General features: G+C 43.4%; 1 protein-coding gene across 6 annotated transcripts in view; it reads right to left on the bottom strand.

Annotated features, from left to right (window-relative positions):
* RAB5B (RAB5B, member RAS oncogene family) overlaps positions 1 to 23,424 on the bottom strand; it is a 28,084-nt gene that overhangs the window by 4,216 nt on the left and 444 nt on the right. For 2 of the 6 annotated variants that reach the window (XM_081899012.1, XM_081899015.1), the window contains exons 2-5: positions 6,980 to 7,278; positions 4,154 to 4,305; positions 2,261 to 2,383; positions 1,370 to 1,463 (exon numbers count right to left, since the gene is read on the bottom strand). In XM_081899012.1, coding sequence (XP_081755138.1) covers positions 1,370 to 1,463; positions 2,261 to 2,383; positions 4,154 to 4,305; positions 6,980 to 7,142 — 532 coding nt within the window. In that variant the 5' untranslated portion in view covers positions 7,143 to 7,278. Of the gene's footprint in view, positions 1 to 1,369; positions 1,464 to 2,260; positions 2,384 to 4,153; positions 4,306 to 6,979; positions 7,279 to 13,675; positions 13,791 to 23,424 lie in introns of all 6 variants that reach the window. The other 4 variants (XM_081899013.1, XM_081899017.1, XM_081899014.1 and 1 more) reach the window with 3 other exon arrangements.

The raw sequence follows: 23,424 nt of genomic DNA, 5'->3' as shown, positions 1-23,424 counted from the left end.
AAGTATAATGTTCAGTATGAGGACCCCTACTAGTGCCATTAAGGGGTGTGGGTGGCGCTGTGGGTTAAACCACAGAGCCTAGGGCTTGCCAATCAGAAGGTCGGCAGTGCGAATCCCCGCAACGGGGTGAGCTCCCGTTGCTCAGTCCCAGCTCCTGCCAACCTAGCAGTTCGAAAGCACGTCAAAGTGCAAGTAGATAAATAGGTACTGCTCCGGCGGGAAGGTAAACGGTGTTTCCGTGTGCTGCTCTGGTTCACCAGAAGTGGCTTAGTCATGCTGGCCACATGACCCGGAAGCTTTATGCCGGCTCCCTCGGCCAATAAAGCGAGATGAGCGCTGCAACCCCAGTCGGTCACGACTGGACCTAATGGTCAGGGGTCCCTTTACCTTTTCCTGTGTCAGTGTAAATAGGCAGGGCTTCCTGCGCCTGTGGAAGTCCTTGGAAAGTATCTTCACCCATTTCAAGACTCTTTGATTTCTTTGTAAAATATCCTAATGATACATTACGGTGAAACCCTCTTTGAAAGTAAATATATTGCCTAACATGAGATTGCTTTGCGATGGCCAGAAAGTACAGTACTTGTGGCCTTTATGCTGGTCATGTTTTCATTCTTAAGAATGCCGTGGATTAACAGTAATAGGAAAGAATGGAAAACAGAACGAGCACAGCTTGATACCCATCAGTAGCAGCCCTCTTAGCCCTGTTCCTGAAAATGGGTGTAACCAGGTTATTTATTTCAGCATTTGCCAAAATTTGATGTATGGAGGACCAGGCTCGTGCTGGGAGGTAGCAGCATGGCAGAAAACTCACTAAGAAAAAGGGGAGATGGAAGAGAGAGAGAGAGAGAGAGAGAGAGAGAGAGAGAGAGAGAGAGAGAGAGAGAGAGAGAGAGAGAGAAGGAAGCAGCATACTCCCTTCAACCTGTATTTAAGGGCCTGCAGCCCTTTCCATCTGCAAGCAGACCTGTGAAACTTCCACCCTGTCAATACAGCAGCCCAGAATGCCTCAGGTGGGTCTCAGTACCTGGGGGCCATTCCCACAAAGGTCCAATATATGAAGGCTACACATGGTATAACGATGTCTGAAAAGAAGCATGTCAAGAAAGCCCAAAAGTCTCTAGCTGTTCTGCAAGTTGAGACCTGACGGAATATTTGCAAGACACATTTCATTCTCTTTAGCTGGCATTTGCATCTGCTACAACAGGGTGGGGGGGTCTAGCCCAATACCTGCTCCAGCCATTGGCTGCTGGGCAGTAACCCTAGGCAGCAGGAGGCTGCAGAACTCAGTGTACAACTTAAAGTGAAGCTACATGAATCTTTAGAGAGACAGTGCCCCGATAAACAATGCAACGTAGTGTCTTTGGGTTACCTATCGCCAGGAAGAGATCGTTAACATTCATTGCTGTCTTGGCTGATGTCTCCATAAACAATAGACTGTTGTCATCTGCATAAGCCTGGGCCTCCTGCAAAGAACAAATGTAGGTCTTACTTTTAGAACAAGACTGCATATTTTAGATTGCCCAGATCAATCTGGGCAGACAGGCTTGCTCAGGTTTTTTTTGTTTACAATACAATAAAGTACCAAAAGGCTGGACTATCTCGAAGGAGTGACAAATCAGGTTGGGAGGTTTGGAGGGAGAGGGAAGCATATTCCTCCTGATACAGGGGTACCTCGGTTTTCGAACATAATTTGTTCTGAAAGACCATTCGACTTCTGAAATGTTCGAAAACCGAGGTGCAAAGGGCAGCCTGCAATTTCAATGGAGAAAATTGAAAAAACCTCAGTGCAAGCCGTTCGGCTTTCGAGGCGCGTTCGAAAATGGAAGCAATTCCAGGTTTTCAGCGTTCAAAAAGCGAAACGTTTGGCTTCCAAGACGCTCAAAAACCGAGGTACCACTGTATTATCATAATTATTAATTTGATTTCTTACCCACTCTTCATCACTAGCTCCCAGGTTGAGTTACAGCCATTTAAAAATACAGTATTAAAATCACTTTTTAAAAAATGATTTAAAAAAATAGGCCAGGCCCTAAAACTCTGTATCTCAGGTGTCAAAGGCAAGGATAGAGAAGTCTTCAGCATGTGATGAAAACTATGCAATAATGTGTCAGATGCACCTCTTAGGGGTGGGAAGTCCACAGCTGAGGGGCTGCCAGAGAGAATGCCCTCTCCCGGGCTGGCAAACTATGGACCATTCCTTCTGTCTTGAAGTAAGAATGAGTACAATAGACATCTGAGGGGTTTGAGAAGCTCTACTTACTTCATACTCTACCATGCGCTTATTGGCAAGATCCGCCTTATTTCCTGCTAAGGCTATGACAATGTTTGGGCTAGCTTGCCGCTGGAGTTCTTTCACCCATGTTTTCGCTCGTGCAAACGTTTCCTATCAGAAAAGGAGAGGTCAAAATGTCAGGTGTGCAGTCAGAAGGGACCAGGATTCCTATCGTCAACCAACCCACCCAATGTGCACCTGCAGTACGTTGAAACAAAAGGCTTCTTCCAACTGTCACTGCAACAGTCTATTGGTGGACATGCAGGTTCTTGAGGTCATAATCAGACCAAAAATCTACTATGATTGCTATTATTTTAGTTTCTTACCCCACCACTCATCATAAGGCCACAAGGCGGGTTACAAGAATTTAAAATGCAACATTAAAAACAACTTACAACCACAAAAATAGGGTGGATCCTAAAATTATACATCTCAGGTGGCAAAGCCCTGGGTAAAGAGGTACATCACCTCCAGCCCATCACCACCTCCAAGCACTGGTCTGACACCAGAACTGCTTTTCCCAATACAGATAGAACAGAGAGATGGAGCTGGGTGTCATCTGCCTATTGATGAGACTTTGCTCCACATCTCCTGATGACAGCTCCCAGTGGCTTCACACAGATCAGTGTTTCCCAAAGGGGGTGCTGAAACAATCCAGGGGGGCGGTACTAGACTCGGGTGAAATTCGGGGCATTGAATAAAAATAAGGGGGCAGTGGAAGCATAAAAAAGAAGAAAATTTTGAAAATCCATTCATACATGCTTCATCTGTTGTTTAATGATATTTAATGCCAGGTTGGGCACTATTGTGGGATGGTCACAATGTCTCCCCAGGATCAGAGGGGTTTTCCTAGGCTTGGGTGAACCCTTTTCGGCTTCACCCAAAGCCTGGAAGTAGATTGCAGCTTGCCTGCTTATTTGGCCAATGGTAGATGGGCTGCCGCACTGTCCCAGTCCCTGGGGCAGATTGGACTGAGTCATCAGGCTTCACTCCATGGTCCACCCCATGGATTTTAATGATTTTATAATTTCAAGCTTCAAGGTGTCTTCTTCGCAACAACAGCATTCTCTGCTATGTTGTAGGACATAAGCAGAAACATAGATATACAAAAGAACACAAATTTGTCAGTGTCTTAATGTTTGTTCGCTTAAATAAGGTAGATCTCCAGGGGGGTGCTGAGTAAAAGAAAATTCTGAAAAGGGAGGGGTAGGTCAAAGCTAATTGCTCTGGAAGGGGCAGGTGGGGCCCAGGAGGATATGCTGCAAAGGCACCATGGTTCTTAATTCCTGCAACATCACACTTAGGCTGCAATCCTAAACACAGCAACTTGAATGTAATTTCCACTCATCTCAGTAGGACTTCCTAAGTAGGTTTTTCTAGAGTGTAAATTCCTATCTAGGTATCAGAGCGTAAATTATACCTATCTAAAATTATTTGCCTTTAAAAAAACCCCGAACTACCCTGACCTCTATGAGGTGTTGATCATATTTATTCGAGGCATCAAGGAAATTGTGTTGCTTACTCCAGAGCAAGTGCAAACTTGTGGTTTTAACTTTTCAAAAAATAACAAATCAGCCACTAGTCGGGAAGCTTGTTTAGAGCAAAGGTTTAATGTGAACAAGGCAATGCTTTGGTCAGACAGTGGGTCTTACTTGGCAGCAATCACCTGAAGTTTTTAACCAATAATTGACTGTGTTTAAGTCTTTAGATGGCCCTTGTTTCCAACAAGCTTCATCTGAAATGGGAAAGGATGTTAAAAGGAACTGAGGCATCATCAGCTGATAGACACTTCCACTGTAATTGTATGAGGTCTCCACACTGTTGGTTTTAACCTTGATTCTGCCCTTTCTCCCCAAAAGATAGCAAACACTGCATGCTTACCTGGTTGGTTATGTCATACACCACAATGGCAGCTTGAGCCCCTCGGTAATACATAGGGGCCAAACTGTGATATCTTTCCTGACCAGCTGTGTCCCAGATCTCAAACTTTACCGTTGTGTCATCTAGGCAGACAGACTGTGTGAGGAAAGCAGCTGTGAAATGAGAAGGTGAAGAGTTGGCTTAGGGACCCGACAAAATAGATGCAATCATTTAACTTTATATATCATAATTACAGTGACTGAATTTTTACTGTTGTGAACCAGCTGAATCACCCATGGGGAGACCAATCAAAAAGTGATATTAACCTGATAAATATTCTGACTTCTAACAATCTGTTAAGAAGTCTCCAAGGCTGCATGGAGCAGCTTGTACAGAAATAAGCATGAACGCAAATAATATGAAAAATTTTCTCCTGTAAATATTGTGGGTTACGCCTAGACATGTAGAAAAAACATATGGTGCAAGTTCAAAGGACTGTACCACTATGAATGATGGAATAACCTAATGTCTGAATGTTACCTTACACACACACACACACACACACACACACACACACACACAGAGAGAGAGAGAGAGAGAGAGAATATAGTATCTTCCCACCTTGTCCCCTACTTAGTGCTGAGTTGATGCGCAATTGCCCCTCAACCCCCAAATATCCCTGTCTCGCAGAAAGTAGCCAAACAATGATGGTATTTAGGGTGGCTGCTGGTGGTAAGACCTTAAAAGGACTCAGCAAAAATCTTAAGGAAGCATTATGGAGGAATTTAAGGGAAAATGCAGTCCATGTGCACCGCTACATAAAGCAAAAGAATACTGGTGTTTTACAGTGGTTTTGCATCTTTTGCATGGGGGTTACATTCTGGGGGTGGTGCCCATATGCAAAAACACATATAGTCAACCCACTCTCTTGGTACTGCCCTCCCTCTCATGAGCAATCTTAGCTTCCAGAGCTGGCGCACAAAACAGGTCTTACCCCACACGCAAGGCAGAGAGCTTTTAAGCGCTCCACCTTGCTTACCAGCTGTCTGGCAGGGCTGTCTTGAGTTCCTGTGAGATCTCACCAGAGAGCCCCATTAGCAAGTCTGAGAGATTAAAAGCTCTTTCTACACTGAGAAAACCCTGCTTTTAAGCGTTTTGCCTTTTGTGTGTTTAATCTGTGTGATTTCAACTGTCAGCTCTCAAATGCGTAAAGTTGAAATCAAGCAAGTTAAACACGCGCAAGTTGTGAGTCCACTGCACTGCATAAATACAGGTAAGGGATTTTAAAGGGGGTATGAGGTTTTATAGAAGTACTTCTGCGATCATTTAGTTTTCTGCAGTACATTTAGCAAACCAAATCTAGAAAAGAAAACTTTTTAAAAAAAGAAACACAGTGTTCTCTCTCTCTCTCTCTCCGGTGACCGCATACAATATTTCATGGATAAAGCAAGATTAGGAGTACTCTAAAATGGGTGAAGGTAACTGGAATTAAACAGTGTATTAACTCAACAGCGGGGAACTGTGGGCCCATGGGCCTAATTAGGCCCACAAGGCCATTTGGGCAAACCATGCCCACCTGCCAATCACCTGACATCACCTGATGTCTGACACAGGATAGTAAAGGGATTTTTCACCTCTAGCCTAAGTACCAAAGCCCTAAAATCAGAGATAAGCCCTCTCTGAGAGCAAATAACAGAAGAGGTATTTTGTGCCTCACAAGGCTAAGATAAAGAGATAAAATCCCCCTGTCTTCTCTTTAGAGAGTCTCCCTAAATAGCACAAAAGGATCTTTCCAGTCACCTCACCCCAGCGCTGGAGAGGGCTAGAAATGCATGTGTCTTCCTGCCCATCACATCAGAGTGTATGTATATGTGCCTGGAAGTATGTGTGTGTGTGTGTGTGTGTGTGTGTGTGTGTGTGTGTGTGAAAGAGGGAAAGTGCACTGTGTACCTGGCACTTGTGTTTTTGACAATGTGTGGGGGGGATAGAAATCCTTGCACTTTCCCCCTCTTTGTGTGTGTGTGTGTGTGTTTGTTTGGCCTTGCCCACTTTTGTCCCAACAATCACTGAAATGTAGTACCCAGAAGGATGGGTAAGTTCCAATTTGGTCCTCAGGCTGAAAGAGGTCAACCATTGCACTAGTATATTATGATTTGAAGGTAAAGGGACCCCTGACCATTAGGTCCAGTTATGGCTGACTCTGGGGTTGTGGCGCTCATCTCACTTTATTGGCCGAGGGAGCCAGCATACAGCTTCCGGGTCATGTGGCCAGCATGACTAAGCCGCTTCTGGCGAACCAGAGCAGCACATGGAAACGCCGTTTACCTTCCCGCCGGAGCGGTACCTATTTATCTACTTGCACTTTGATGTCCTTTCTAGCTGCTAGGTTGGCAGGAGCAGGGACTGAGCAACGGGAGCTCACTCCGTCACAGGGATTCGAACTGCCGACCTTCTGATCGGCAAGTCCTAGGCTCTGTGGTTTAACCCACAGTGCCACCCGCGTCCCATATTATGATTTACCCAAAACTGATGCCTACTTGCTTGTTTAAGACCTCCACCCAAAAGAGCAACCAAACCATGACTCTAACAGCCTTTCAAACAGCAGATTCAGCTGGTGGGGTTAGACTATCACCCGTACCACCTGCAGACTTCCAGAGGGCTACTGAAAGGGTAAACAAGCACAGTAAGTGGCTACGCTTCGGGATGAAGGTGTCGGGAAGTGCACCCTATTTGAAAGTGGATGCCCTTGCCCAGGTGGAGTTTGTTATGCTGGAATCCAAAGGTGGTTTCCTAAAATTTAGGCTATCGATTTTCCTCCCAAGAAGAGACCCCCCCCAAAAAACTCACCACCTATGGTGCTCTCCTGGTATTCGTGGAACTGTCCCTTGACAAAACGCAGCACCAGGCTGGACTTGCCTACTGCCGATTCGCCCAGTAGTACTAGCTTGAACTGACAGATCTTGCTGGCTTGCGACTGACCATTCGGCCTGGCAGCTCCTCTGCTGGTCATGGCCTGGATTCTAAGAGCAGCCTGTGCTCCAGCCAATGCAAAAAAACCACCAGCCACCGATCGGACTTTGTGAGTATAGGAGCTTTTGGCCTGGAACAGGTTGACAACTTCGTCCAACAGCTGTGAGCAACTCCTTCTGGGGAAAAAAACACAGAAAGAAACAGATTGATGTGCTGTATTGATGTATTACAGTATTTCAATATTTTTTTGGAAGCCGCCCAGAGTGGCTGGGGAAACCCAGCCAAATGGGCAGGGTAATAATAATAATAATAATAATAATAATAATAATAATAATAATAATAATAATTTTATTATTTACTGTGCTGGACAGGTGAAAAACACTGAACGCTTGGGAAGTAGGCGCAATAAAGACAAGTGAAAGGTATTAAGTTGAATCGAGCAGTAAAACTAGCTTCAGTCAAAACCTGAGCAATTAACAACAAAAACATATTTGGTTCCTCAATTTGTGAAATGGGGGGGCAGCCCTGTCATTCAAGGGGGATGTGTAAGATAAGCATGGGCTTTCAAACCAGATGTCAGGATATTTAGCCCAGAATCAGCACAGTAACCTGACACCTGACCAGACAAGCCACAGACACACTCTATTCAGCAGGGAAAGAGTCAGATTCCTGGTTATCTGCATTGTAGCTAAACACAGCATTTGGTGATTGTAATGTCAAAACACCAAGAACAAACTTCAGAGGAGACAAGCTGTTATTTTATTTTTTAAAAAATAAATCTCCTAGAGCAAACAAACCCTCCAGAATTAGCCTTGGAGGGGAAAGAACTCCCATGTGCAGTGAAACGCTGTGATCCATGAGTCAGCAACTACTGCGGATGTCTTTCGTGCTCACATTCTTCAAGACGTCGCAAGCAGTTTCTGAACTGGATTTTTCTTCACATCACATGGTACCAAGAAGAGCCAGGGCTACAGGGACAACACCCCTGACCCGGCCCAGAACGGTATATTACAACAGTGCTTAACATCTCAATTACATCATGAGTTTGGACCAAGCTGTCAGTGAGATGCACATGCAGCTGTCTGAGGTTCACAAAGTATAACTCATCAGCTCAACGCTTTTCTTCAATGAAGCCTGCTTTACAGATTACAGTGGTACCTCGGGTTAAGTACTTAATTCGTTCCGGAGGTCCGTACTTAACCTGAAACTGTTCTTAACCTGAAGCACCACTTTAGCTAATGGGGCTAAATTCCTAGGCGATAAGGCAATTATCAAGTCATGAACCCGAGCGTCTTTTGTCCCAAAGCGGGAAGATGTGTTTCATTTGCTTCCCAGTGCACAAATGGCCCTGTCTCCCACCATACATTTTCTGAAACAGATCGATTGGTAAGTTAGAAGTAAAAATGTGTGACACCACACAGACATTTGCTGGTAGCAAAACAGACGGTACTGTCTATCTCCATGTTTGTTTACCGCCTTAGATTTGGGTAGTATTTTGGATTTTTTTAAAAAAGCAAGCTCATAATAGCTCACAGAATCCTTTATTTCAACATGGAGATGTAACTGGAAGCAAAATCCTAGCCACCCACCCTTAAAAATGAACTCCAATAAAACATCAAGCTTCTGACAGGTAAGAATTGTATTCACAAACCATGCAAAAAAAGCCTCTCTCACACACAAGCTTCTCTCAAGGCAAGCCACCTCTGACAAGCTTCTTGTGTGGGTTGACGTTTTTATTTAAGCCAGTTTTGAGCAAGAATATAAAAGCTGAGGGCAGCAAGTTAATTCTCAGGAATCTTCAATCACCACTGCATTACTAACCCCCGCTTAAAAAAATAATAACCCAGGAACTGCAGCATCTTCAGGGAAAGGTTGAAACGTTTCCTAAAGTTTTATAAACATCAAGTTTTGCTTCCTCTTTCTTAAAAGCAGAATTCTGGGCCACCCAAGGTCTGCATTCATTATCTTATTAAGCTAATTATGCATGAGCCTCTTGCTTATGGCAAACATCTCCTCCGCAATGAGCAGCAATTAAAAGCGGCAAATACCTAACTAACCAAAGCTTCCCATTCCATCTGAACAAGTCAGGATCTTAACTCAACTCCAAACTCAGCAACTTTAAATACAGCAAAATCCAAAACTTGGCTAGAAACGTCGTCCAGGATTCACCTAAGTGTTCCACGAGTCAAAAAATAAAATCAATTGTTATTCACACAATCCAAGGCTGCAAAATGGTTAAGACAAATTATCCAGAGAAGTCCCTCTGCACTATGCACCCAGATCAAATGTGGAACACAGTTAAAGCCAGCAGCACAGACTTTCACTGGTAGCAAAGCAAATAGTATGTATTTAGATCTAGTTTTGCTGAATCTGCTGAACATGGGGAAACGCTTCTTTCCTTTTCCAAAAACTCTCTTGTGAGAGTGAGAGAGTGCAGTTGAGCAATGACCTTGCAGACATCCTGCCCAGGCTCCCTGGGAAGAGAGCTCTGTGCACTTCTAAAGAAGCAGTTTGCACAGCTGCTCCCTGGCTGTTCGGGGAAGCTTGCTGAAGTGACACGCTGCCCTGTTTTATGCAGAGATCCTTCTCTGCCCACATGTATTTTCCAATATGTGCCCAGAAAACCAGAGAATTACAGAGTTGGAAGGGACCCCCAAAGTTCATCTAGTCCAACCCCCTGCAATGCAGGAATTTCAACTAGATCGTAATAGAATCATAGTCGCTTTCTCTGCTTCACTTTGCATATTTGTAAAGGAATCTCAAAAACTTCAAAAAGCAACAGCACAAGCCGTTTCCTATAAAAGGAAGCCAAACTCAGATATGTGCTCCCCCTGGAACTTCTGAGAGCTTGAGGAAGTACGGTGCATGTAAACACTGGTGTTCGTATTGGCAATTATGTTTTCTTGAGCTAGTGTGGCTGAGCCAAAATGGAGGATGTGGCAACAGCAGTGAACAAAACATTTGGCATCCCTTTGTCTCTTGCATCTCCTGTTGACTCTGCTCACCCACCCACCATCTCTGTTTAGATTGCAAGCTCCTAAGGGCAGGGATCTAGCTTTTGGGTATGCAAAGCTCCCTGTACCCTAATATCATCATCAAAATGCTGATCACTCTTCTATGCAAGTTCCTTACTGTGATAACTGTGTGTCGCACAGCAGATATAAATTTTGTATATTGGAAATGGGGAAACATTGTATACTGTACAATCTAATTTAATTGAATTCATTTTAATATAATAAATAATAATGTAAAAAAACAAATTTTAGCATGGTGATGAAGAAACGGCAGAAAATGTCCAGGATAAGGTGCTGCCTAAAATATCAAAATGACCAAATGCCCCTTTATAATGAGAGATCATGGGGAGAACACTACCTGTTCCCAAGCGTGTCCAGCAGTTTTTGCATGATAAACACATGCAGGTACGGTCTGAGTCGTTTCCTACCCAAAGGATTGTACGGCACCGATATACAAATGAAGATTAAAATTAAGGAGGGTGCAACTAAAGCTTTAAACCAAGCCGTTGACCTAAGTTTAGTATATTGCAAACTGTTGAGAACAGCCTCGCAGTACTATTTCTTGAGCTTGTCAGCAATATTAGGTTCCTTCGTGCAAATAAGAGTCCAGCTAAATAGAAACCTCTTTTGCACTTGATGTTTTGTTCCAAACAGGGCAAAATTATTGTTTCAGCAATCATAAAGCTTGGTTTTCAGACCCTTGATCCTCTTGGTTGCCCACCTCTGCACACCATCCAGCTTGTCAATATCCTATGATTCTATGGGCACTACCACTTGAGACAATCTGCAGCACAATCTCTTCCTCTTTTGGTAATTTATTTCTAGCAAGGCTTCATGATTTCACAGTAAAAGGCATTTTAAGGGTGCACTACTCCCTGAGATGATTTTTACACCCCCCACCAAAATAACCCATTTTCGTTTGCAGGATAAATCCCAGTAATACACAGCAAAGGCATAACCGTATTGGAAACATTTGTAGTGTGTTTTCTGTACATTGAAGTATTTTTCTGCTTACAAGGCCAGAGATGATGAACTGGGTGTTTGGCTCCTTACTTTAGGACACCTGGAGCACTTCTATGTTACATGATCAACCAAAGCAGAATACTTTATGTTGTAAAGGGATGAGTTTTAAAAACTTTGTTTCTGCCTAAAACAAAAAGGTATCTACACTCTACAATCCCCTGCCCCAAAACTGATCAAGTGATAAAATGCTATCACTAGAAATATTTTCCAGCAAGCTTCTTAAAAGGCACTGCCAAAGAAAGAGACACTAAAAAAGACGAAACTAGCCCACAAATCCATTTTGTGGACTTTCCTTCATATATGTGGAATGCTTTAATCTTAATTTACACTGTTGCTTGTAAATATTTTGCAGCAGCTTATTTAGGAACTGGCATGCATTCTAGCAACAATTAAAGTGTTCAAGAGAACCTTAGAAGATCAAGAATAGGTTGACATCAGGAGATCTTCCCTACACAGTAAGAGTGCTTTTGGGAAGTAGTTTTCTTCATACCTTGTGTTTGAAGGGCACTCTCCTAAGCAGTTTAATCAAGCAACTTTAGAGGTGACCTGATTAAGGAGACGGCATGTGTAACAGGGGAGAGAGCACTGAGCACTGAATAGAAAACTGGCAAAACAAGTATTTTCGGCGTAGCCTAAAGTTGTAGGCAGGAACATTCCAGTCAGAAGTAAGGAGCAGACCAGAAGTGCGTTTATGAACAAGCCATTTGTGGAAAGAGAAAGTTTCTGAAAGCCAAATATGCATTTGTTGGCGGGTTAAATTAGCAATGACATCTAGGGAAGTTCAGTTGTCCCAAGAAGTTTTACTATCAAATATATTGTTACTTGGTTCACAAAACCCGTAAGGTCCTTTATGCAGTTCAATAAACATGCACCAGAGCAAAGTCATCTTTCTCCAAACCTGTCAAAGGAAACTTTCTAGAGCTTCCTTTCTGCACTGAAGGAGTTTTAACACAGTGTCTAGCAAGGCATTAATTGTCTCCTTTTCCTATTAACAAGGAGCACCAACTAGCTTCACTGCTAAGGTAGATAATGCTTGACACCATGGTAGAATGGAAGCATATTTAAGAAATCGGTAGTTGAGAATGATTGGCAAGGACCTGCAAGTACCATATTTTTCGCTCCATAAGGCGCACCTACTTTTTTGGGGGGGGGGGGAATTCAAGAAAAAATAATGCAGTTCTTGGGGGCTTTTGGGGGAGGTGGGGGAAATGAAAGAGCCTCGCTCTATCCCTTCTCCCACAAAAGCCAGGGTTAGCCGTGCGAAGCCAACCCAGGGCAGCGGGATGAAGGCTCCCCGCTGCCCTGTAGAGGCTTCACAGGCTACCCCAGAGCTGCTCAACCCAAAGAGCAGGTCGGGGAGCAGCGGAGGAAGCGTGGCTTCCCCCCACTGCCAGCCCCACAAGCCTTTCCGCTGCTCCCCGACCTGCTCTTTGGGGAAAGCCACCGCCAGCCCCAAACAGCGGGTCGGGGTGCAGCGGAAAGGCTGCTCCCCGAGCTTGTGGGGCTGGCGGTGGGGAAAGCTTTTCCGCTGCTCCCCGAGCTTGTGGGGCTGTTGAGGGAAGCCCAGGCTCCCCCCCCCGCGACCACACATTCGCTCCATAAGACGCACAGACATTTCCCCTTAGGTTTTAAGAGGGAAAAAGTGTGTCTTATGGTGCGAAAAATACAGTGTATAGCCTTGTCAGAATGTAGTAGATAGACTGTGGTGGGTGAGGGAGTCCAAGCCCTCCCTCCAGCTCATGAAGTTCAACAGACTGTCTTAGCAAGCCGTAATCTCATCTTCATCACCCACAGGATTGTGATAGGGGAAAGATGGAAGAACATGAGCTGTGTTAGGATGACGGACTTAGACTGCCAGTCTGATCTGTCTCCAACACTGACCATGCCAGAAGCTCACAAGCAGTACATAAAGCCAGTTGTCCCTTGTTTGTTTAGTAGAATTTATAAACCACTTAATCCAAAACCCTAAATAGTGTATAAAAAAATCCAAAACATACAAATAAAATCAGCAACATTCAAAAACAAGTATGCATAACTAAACTTTAAGTATATGACCATGAGTTTGGGAGGACAGGTGGAACACAAATACGCCATTAGTTCACTACAGTCACTCCTACGTGATCATGCTAGGCTTGCCCAACATTGTTACAACCGACTTTATTCAGTGTAATATCAGAATCAAAGAAGAGAAAGAAAAATCGGTACATCTTAGCTTCCGCCATAGGTTATCCAAATTTACAAGTAATGGTACCTGCATCCAGGATGGTACCATACAGCTTGGAATAAGGGGCATTTTAGAAGTTGGTTTCACACACTTCTGTGAACAGCCATCCACAAAAGTACTAGGCATGGACTCCAAGCCTGACTGCACCTGCCTGCTTTGGCAAGTAGAAGAATGAAACTGTTAACATGAGGCTCAAATAGGCTTTGAAGTTTGTTTGTGCTGCTAATCATCCAAATTCTAAAGGTGTGGAGACATAGGAAAATAGAAAGTCACTCTTAAAAAAGCATTAAAGGGTGGGTCCAATGATGTTACCTCTGCTAATCAAACAGGCTTAAAATCAAAGGGGAAGGCTTGATCTCTCTGAAGTCCTAGGTCAGTCTGGAGCAAGTGTTTCCAATTTCAAACTGCTGCCCTGAACTGTGAAAAGCTACATAGAAAATGAATAAAAGTAAGAGTGAATGAAAAAGAATCATGCATATTTCTCTCCTTCCTTTGAGTCAACCAAAGGAGCAGTTTAAATTTAGAAGACCAAATTTTGAAATTAGCAGTTCTTTAGAGGAGAGGGGAACAGGATGGCCAAACATTAAGCTCTCTCGTACCTGGCGGGCCATTCTGATAACCTCAGACATCACTGTGACCTGTTTTTCCTTTACAGCACACGTTGAGATGATCCCAGTGGAGTTTGAAGTCATTGCTAACCAGCGCTGAATTCAACTCCCGCTTTTTGTGAGGGATTGGCTTTGCCTGGTAGCACCAACTGGAACCAATTCCAGCAGGGTTTACATTTGGTACCAAGTTTAAAAGGCACTGGAAACAAGCCCCACATGCCAATGACCCATTGGAAATGCATTTTAAGGCCCTCAGTTGTGCCTCTGCCACTGCATCTTTACATGCTCAACATCAGGTGGGTATGACATGGGGAAAATAACCTCAGAGGCCTAATTAGGACCCCTGCTGGGTCTAGTTGGGTCTGCAGACTGGATATTTCTCCCTGCTGCTTTTGAAGATCATTTAGCTTGTCCTATGAAATGCAATGGTAGAATCAGAACTTTGTAGAATCAGAGACTTTGTTAAGCCTCTACTTTAGCTAAGCAAAGATGCTCGATTTTTTTTTACACCTTGAACCTCCCAAGTTCTCTCAAAAGCGCACGCACACACCCCGGCACTGAACGGTCCTTACTCTCCTACAAGTGTGCACAGTCTTTCAGTTTTAGAATAATGTGACAGAGTCAAATAGGGCTGGGCGATGTTAGGTTTTCAATATCGCGGTGTATCGCCAGCAAAACATGGCGGTTTGGCGATAAACCACAATGTTGAAACAAGCTGCACTGGCCCCAGCTGGTGAGGCGCTGGGACAAACTGCCTCAGCTCTCACAGTGGGAGATGAGGCACTTTCAACCCAACGTCTGGCGAGCTGGGGACACTGCAGCTGGCCCCAGCCTGCTGCTCAGCTCTGGGGCGGAAAGGCACCTGCGCCCAACTAAGCGACCCCCAATGTCCCAGTGAGCAGGAGTGGGATCAGGGCTGCTCAGCTGAAGAGCACGAAGCCTGCTTGCATGCAAGTACCCCTCAATGGAAAAGTGTGATGGAGCATGCACCTCCCCAGCTGAGCAGGCCCGATCCAGCTTCTGCTCCCGTGCAAGTGGAAGCGGGGATCTCTCAGCTGGGAAGCAGAGGCTTTGCGCTCCCCAGATGAGCAGCCGCATCCCACTCCTATTTGTGTGCAAGCAGGAGTGGGGTCGGGGATCTCTCAGCTAGGAAGTGGAAGCACTTTAACAGAGCCTCTCCCTGCCACTGGCTTGTGCAAGCTAGTAGTGGGATGGGGGCTCCCTAAAACTGCTTGGCTGAGGCAAGGGCAGCAGCATGCTCCTCAGCCAAGACCACAATGGCAGTTTCACTCAGTGGTATATCACTGGTGAAACTGCCGCTGCTTGAGTCCCTCTGCTTCCAGTGCCAGTGGTTGTTTTTCCCTCAGCATGCTGGGCACTGGAGGAAGAGGGACTCAGGAGCCAGGGCAGGTTCACCAGTGATATACCACTGAGTGAATATGTCATCGTGGTCTGTCCCTCGTACCAGTCCTGGTGATATATCAATATACAGTGGTACCTCTACTTACGAACTTAATTCATTCTGGAGGTCCGTTCTTAACCTGAAACTGTTCTTAACTAGAGGTGTGCTTTCACTAATGGGGCCTCTTGTTGCCACTGCGCCACCAGCACACGATTTCCGTTCTCATCCTGGGGCAAAGTTCTCAACTCGAGGTAACTCTTCCAGGTTAGTGGAGTTTGTAACCTGAAGCGTTTGTAACCTGAGGTGTTGGTAACTCGAGGTACCACTGTATTGCCCAGGTCTAGAGTCAAAGTCCACAGTTAGGTTAATCAAGTCAGAGGGGGTTTTTAGCGATTCTGAGAGCCCTAAGTGAAGGCTCATGCATACCAACTCTCTGATTTCATTAGAAATTCTGAATAAAAATAACATCTAGAATTAAATCTTTCCAAACTCCATGGGGAGACAGTTTAAGTGATAGAGATTGAAAAACCACATCTAGCCTATGACACTAGCCTATGCAAACCTATGCCGCAGAAGCCATTTAAAACAGCCTTGCAAGTTAGCCCCCAAAGGTTACTAGCCTGCAAACAAAATCACCACCTAGTCTTTGCCAGCTCCTCTTAGGGGGCTATTAAAAAAAAACTGCAGGCCAGAAACACAGTGCTTGGAGGCAGCAGCACAGAGCACCCCACCAGCCTGACTGGTTTCTTTGGTAGATATACAAGAGCTGGCTTTGCCTCTACAGCATGTCAAGTACAGAAACAAAGCAGGTTTCTGGTGGAGGAAAGCAGTTTTCTTAGGGTAGCCCCAATGAAGTACTTATTAGTCTAGCTCTATCAATGTAGCTTGACAGATGGAATCTGTCAACAACTTGACCTGCTACATGTCCTCTGTGAGTGCTTAACTGGCAAGCTGATCAACACAAATATTAGCTTGGTTCAATGTTCCTCAAGATTCTTCTGATCATCGTTTCTGGTATGTTCCTTGAAATCCAGTGCTAAAAACAACTATTCAGGATGCGTGGACCATCAGGTTTCTTATTGCAGTTGCATTTTCTTGTGCTTTTAAGCCTCCCTGAGCAATTTTTTGCCCCAAGAAGTTGGCATAGAACAGGTGTTTCCCAGATTTATGTACGCAACTAAAGATTGATATGATGTCCATGTTAGCTGCAGGAAATACCAGTGTTACAACAATTGCCCAAAGAGTTTTCAGCACAATTGTTTTATATGCTCAGATAAGGTTACCCCTATTTTATATCCTAAATATATGAAACTTTCATAGAGGACAGCTATTAAGTTAGGACAATGTGTAGACATCTGCCAAGCCAATCTGAACACTTTTTCCCTACACTGGAAGATATTTCATCATCAACTCATTTCAGAACCAAGGTTTGGGCACTGCATGGGTGACAACACTCGAGTTCATAGAGTCTATCCAAGTTTCTCTGTAATGCATCCAAAGTCTGTCACTACTGCCTGCACATTCAGCCTGCCATTTCCTTCCGATTAATTTAGGGTTGCAAAAGAGTTGAGAATAGTTGCTCTTGCTCCAGTGAAGTTCCCCTATGAGCTGCATATCATTTATTAGGCAATCTCTGGGCAAACAACTCCTTGGGACAAAAACAGCCCATTTCTCCACTCAACAGATGGAATCATATAATTGTACAGTTGGAAAGGACCACAAGGGTCATCTGTATATACAAATAATTTTCTGCTAGTCCCTTAATATTACCAGGAACAGTTAGGGATAGATGGAATTAAGCACATAATGGGAACAAAAATGCTTAGAGGGTGAGGGAAAGGATATCTGAACTACCTTAAACATTTATTGGTGCAGGGCAGGACAGGTGAGAACATCTAAGTAGCGCTGATTGACCAGATGGAGTAAGTGATCCAATAATAATTTATTATAATTGTGTTCCCCTCCTTGTTGAGAGCCAAGTCTGGTTTGCTGATACTTTTTGCAAGGGTCCTCAGAATGACCAGAATGGCCTCCACTTGGCTCTCTCTCTGTAATTCCCACTAAGGCACTCAGAGAAGCCACAGAGGGATAGGAAGAACTTCTAGAAGTTCTGAGCACATCTTAGAATCTCTCTCTTTGGACTACAACTTTAATCTGTATTAACAGCCAAATGAGACAATAGTTGTATGCAGCATGGTGTGTAATGAAGGATGATGCACCTACATGGCCAGTGCAGAGAACGCTCTGTTAGAGCCACCCACCTCTGATGCCCCCATGGCCACCAATTCATGTTCTTGTTCATATGGAAGGATAAACATGTAATAGTTGAAGTTAGTATGGTGTGATCAAGTGCTTAGCTACTAGGATGGCCACATACCAAATAATGAGTAGACAAGATACATAGGAAGCCAGACGTCTCAGCGTGAATGTACAAAAAGGTTCAGAGTCTGGAAGCTCTGAAAGATTCCCAAGACCCTTAGGGTTCTGATTTTTATTCTACTTTTCTATTAAAAAATTAATAATGTTAATTCTCTTCCAGCCCATACAACCTGTGGGAAGTTACAACTAAAAACTCAAGAGACCAGATCCCTCTCCCAACTACACTCTCTATTCTACAATTTAGTCCCTGTCAGTGAGTCCAGATTTGCAAAGGTGACACAGACAAAGTTCATGCAACAGAATTTGGACTTTCCACACAGAACTTTAGTCTGGCAGAAATGCCACCCATGAAGGCTTGCCACTATAAATGACATGTGGTACTACTGCCTTGCTGCTAACTTTTATCTGTGAAGATTCGCTGAATTCATCAGTTGCTACTGCAACTAATTTCTGCTTACTAGTATTTCCTGCAGCTTTCCAAATGTCTGGTTCTCTCAGGGCTTGAAACAAGCAAATATCAACAACTGAGGGACTTTGGTTTGAAGGAAAACCTTTACTCCTGGGTCTGAGTGCACACACTTAGCACAATAGTTGCAAATGGCTCTATTTGCATTGAATCTGCCTGTACCAATTCAAGGGCAAGCCTGGAAGAGGTGAGATTACATGTTTACCCCATCCCATTGTTCTAGGATGAAAGGAAAGTCTCTAAATACTGGCAGAGCAAAACGGGAAGCTGAAGTTTGCCAGGGATATTGCATCAGGATCAGGGAACAGGAGGCAGCGGGCAGTTGAGAAATAAAATATCCAGCCCAGATTCTCATGGCCAAGAGTTTGGTCCTTTCTGTTAGCTTACCTAGCTAGACTGTGGCACAAGTACTTAAAACAGAGAGGTTATTGCCCACCATTTTAGCAATATACCCCTTAGATTCAGATTTGGAATAATATCTGTGATATCCTTATGGTAAGGCACCCAACATAACAAGACTCTCCAAAAAAGCTTTAAAATAATTAGTATTTTTCTTAAGCAATTTACTCTACTTGAGTACAGTAAATTTTCAAGTCTAGAAGCATGTTGCATTAGTATTTTCTCTCTTGAGAAAACTGGCAAAGTTCTGAAAACTTAATGGTAGGCAGATATCAAAGTGAAAGCAAACCTGGGCCTCCTTTTCGAATTGCCTTCAATGTACAACCCATTGATGTAAGCAATGATCTCCCTCATTTAGTTATTTAGGGGGGAAACATATTTCTATACCTTCAACTCATAAGATATCAAGGCAGAGTCAATATATACAACATGACACACCATAGAAGTAATAGAAAATAACCGTTAAAATGACTAATCAAGAAAGCATAAAGGCCTGTCAGTATAAAAAGGTCTTCAAGGAGCACCTTTGGAAGTCAATGGCAACAATGCCTTCCCAATTTGCCCTATCAATAAATTTTCCAGGCCTTTGTAATACAAAGGCTAATCTTTTGTAATAGGTTCTATATAGAGTTGCCTGTGAAGTTTGCAAGTGAGGGTAAAATGGAGCATCTCATCTTTTGAGAGGTATGGACAGCGGTGGACACATTTTGCTCCACAGCTTGCAATAACTTCTCTCAGCTACAATTCAAAGTACAGTGGTACCTCGGGTTAAGTACTTAATTAGTTCCGGAGGTCCGTTCTTAACCTGAAACTGTTCTTAACCTGAAGCACCACTTTAGCTAATGGGGCCTCCTGCTGCTGCTGTGCCGCCAGAGCACAATTTCTGTTCTCATCCTGAAGCAAATTTCTTAACCCGAGGTACTATTTCTGGGTTAGCGGAGTCTGTAACCTGAAGCATATGTAACCTGAAGCGTATGTAACCCGAGGTACGACTGTACTAGTTCTGACAAAGCCCTAAGCAACTTAGGCTCCACAAACCTTTCAGATCTCTTTCCCTATGTCCCACTGCAATCTTAATCAAAGGATAACACCTGTTAACACAGTATGATATGTGTTCCATGACTGAATCAATGTCAAGGACACAAAGCAGAAAACTACTCTATATTTTTGGAACTCCCTCCACATGAAGCTCAAAGTCATGGCCTGAGCATATTTTGGAAGCAATGTTATATCCTTAGTTGTGGCCGGGTTTAACCAAAGTTTAGAAAAGAGTTGGAATAATACCACAGCATTTTTTTTGGTAATGTTCCAACCTCCAAAATAAATGGCAGATGAGAACACAAGAAAGGAACAACATAAATGATTTTTCTTCACCAAGATCTAAGAAGAACTAGATGCTTCAAAACATTTAGTTGGGAGTTTCAGGGAGTTCATTTGTTACTAATGAAACCTAATGTCCATTTGAATTTTTCAGACAGATTAAAGGCATAGCTATTTAATATGTGTCAAACAGCCAGGGAAACTACACACGCCTATACGTATTAGCAAATATAGTGGTCACAAAAACTGTGCAGTTGGATCAGAGCAAAGGTCAACCTGCATTCTGTTCCAAAATTCAGACAGCCAAACACTCCTAGAAAGCTCCGAAGTAGGAAATGAAGCCAACATTCCCCTTGTTCCTTGATTAACACATACCTTGTCTGGGCATTTTTGCTTTAAACAACAGCTCTTGAGATTCCTTTTTGCCTTCAGTGTTTATTTGCTGATTTGCTATTTTTGCTTATATGCCACTCTTCCACCAAATGAGTTCAAAGCAGAAGACAAATCTATGTTACACTCAACTTACCAAGCTCATCAATGCAATTAGGAGAGCAGGTATTTTTCCAAGATGAAAAGGGAAATCCTTCTAGTTTTCTCATATACTTTCTGGTCTCCAAACTATTCCATATTTAAGACCACAGGAGTTCCCAACCCTTTTATATAGTGGGAAGGAGATGTGTGGCAAGTTGTTAAGTCACAATGTCAAACCAGTGTTGGGGGATTTTCTAGAAAACAATGATGCAAACATTCCTTGAACTGCTATATACACCATAAAAGAAGCCCAGAAGTTACTTTTTGTAGCAGTGTACAGTTATGGATGGTAGTAAGCAAAAGTAAGGCAGATGCTAATGCTCCTTTGCAAAAAAGAAACTGAGGGGTGCAACTTCCCTGTTGAGAAAGTGAGTGCAAATATGCAGCATAAGCATCCAAATATGTTCTTCTCATAACACTTTAGTGGAGGGAAAGGGTGCAGCTAGAATGGTTAAAGTTGTCAAGATATACAGGGTTGTATCCAACTTTGTTTTGCTAAGAGCATACACATTGAAATTAATGGACTTAAGTTACTCATGTCTGTTAATTTCAATAGGTCCAGTCAAAGTATGATTAATGTTAGATCGAACCCATAGTACTGGCAAAAGCCACTAAGCTTGTGAATTGCTGCAATATGCAACTTCCAATAAAAATAGCAATTTGTTACTACAAGTAATTTTGATAATTTTCATCAAGATTTTGGAAGCTTATTCCCATTAGACCATTATGAACCACTCTTTGTTTTTTATTATAATCAGTAATCAAGTCTTACTCATTTGGGGTATAGTGCTACAAGTACAGAAGTATTGCTCTCTTGAAAAAGAGCTCTCAAACCAGGTATAATAGTTAACTGATGCCAACTCCTAAGTCACTGAACATATACGGTGACCCCGTTGTGAACATATTTTAATGTTACTAAGTTGTCTTCTAACAGGCAAAGTTGTGTTACACTGATCAAGAAAAAAAGTAGGAAGAGGTAACTTCTTTCAGAGATTCAGTAGAAACTGTCCCATCAGTAAACAATAGAAGGCTTATCACTTGACATACTGCAGACTGAAGAGGAGACTCTAGGACAAGCCCACACTGGATGACCTCATAACTCTCTGCAATCTAACTTTCATGATTCACATCCTTCCTTTTCTTTACAGCCCTACAAATGATCCAATATCAGATTCCACACATGTGATGTGATCAATTTTATTTGTCTGCAGCACAATGGCCATTACAAAACATGGAAATAATATAAGTACTGTACCTATATTCACACATTGGAAGCAAATCTAAATTACTGCTAAGACAAAAACCAGGGAAGCAGGGACGAAACATAGCACTAATAACAACCCTAGCAATATGAGATCAACAACATCAAAATACTATTAATAATATCAAAGAATCCTATGAAAAACATGTCAGTTCTTAAATAATCAGTATATAATGTCACATGTGAAAGTAATCAATCACTTTATCTAAAGGTGCTGAGCACATGACTTCGTTTTTACAATTTCAGCTTAAACACCTGCAAATTTCCACCATATAAAAGACCCCCATTAAGCCTTATGGGTTGAGGACACATTAGCGTACTTCCAACCAGCTCTCTCTACTTTTCATACTGCATCAACAAGGAACCTATTTTTATTTCATTCTGTTCTCTGGGCAGTTTGCCTACCCCAATACATTTTTAATAAAGTCAAGCTGTAAGAAGCGATTATAAACCCCTTACAGTAGAGAAATATCTATGAATCCCTAATGTGCCCATCTCCTGAATATCCAGGGGATAATTACAAGGATTAGTAGAAGCATCACACATGCCTAACTAGAACCCTGAATTTAAACAGAATCAAAGACTCCCTGTGGATGCTAATCACACAATAGGTGGCTTTGCTTTGAAAAGCAACAATAATCAAATAACTTTGCCTCTCCCAGGTGACTACACCGAAGAAAGAAATTCTGGATTAAGGAGCCCAAGGGAGAGAAAAAAGGAAACCGAGGTACTATGGGAAGGCAGAAATGCTCCAGCACTGACAAAACATGATGGACTAAGGATAGCAGCTTCAACAGGTCAAGCAACTGTACTCAGGTCACATGACAACTAGCAAAAACTAGGGCAGCTGCAATTTCACAAGGTGGTGGTGCTACAAAAGTACCACCTTCATAATACAAGAAACAGGCTTGAAGACTTTGATATGGGCAGCCCACAGCAGTGTATCCAGCTCGAGATTTCAAGAATAAAAGTGAGAGACCATGGAAGCGTGCAGCCTATGTTGCAGCGGCCAATGTTTCTTAAACTATTGCCATCAAAATAAAGACTTGTAAAGTAAGCCCTGCCAATACTTTCAACGCAAGGGTAGCCACAGTATCGAATTTACAGAAGACACAGCAATACACACAAAGGCTATTAAATGCACCCCAAGTATCAGCCCCCTTGACTTCCTACCACAGTCCGGGCCCATCTAAGCTCTGCTCCACCACACAGGGAAACAAGAAACCAATTTACACAGAGTCACACCACTGGACCATCTGCCTCGACAATGACTAGCGGTGGCTCCCAGGGGTTACTCGGGAGAGGGCAGGGACTGAACCCTGGACCTTTGGCATTGCAAAGCCTACACTTTTCACCCGAGCAACCACCTTTGCTTCCACGTTTCAAAAAGGAGCCTGTCCAAATACCTCAGCCATGGCTAGCCACCAACATTTATTCCATGCTTGAGAATCCCTATAACACCACCTACATTCAGTAATAAAAAAGACACATTAAAAGCACATTATTGGGGGACAAGATGCTCCTCTCCCCCCCCCTCCCCACACATACAGCCCCTGATGGCCTCTGGAGATCCTCACCCTGTCGCCAGACCCCAGAGTGAAGCAAGCGCGCCTCGCCATCCGACTGCCCAGGGTGCCAAGGCCCTTCCGCCTCCACCCCCCATCTCATGTGGGTCCTCCATGCCTTCGCAGACTC

Source organism: Podarcis melisellensis, assembly GCF_964234715.1.
Source record: "Podarcis melisellensis genome assembly, chromosome: 2".
In the NCBI taxonomy this organism is placed as follows: domain Eukaryota; kingdom Metazoa; phylum Chordata; class Lepidosauria; order Squamata; family Lacertidae; genus Podarcis; species Podarcis melisellensis.
Note: the sequence above shows the minus strand (reverse complement) of the source record. Positions and strands in the feature narration are given on the sequence as shown.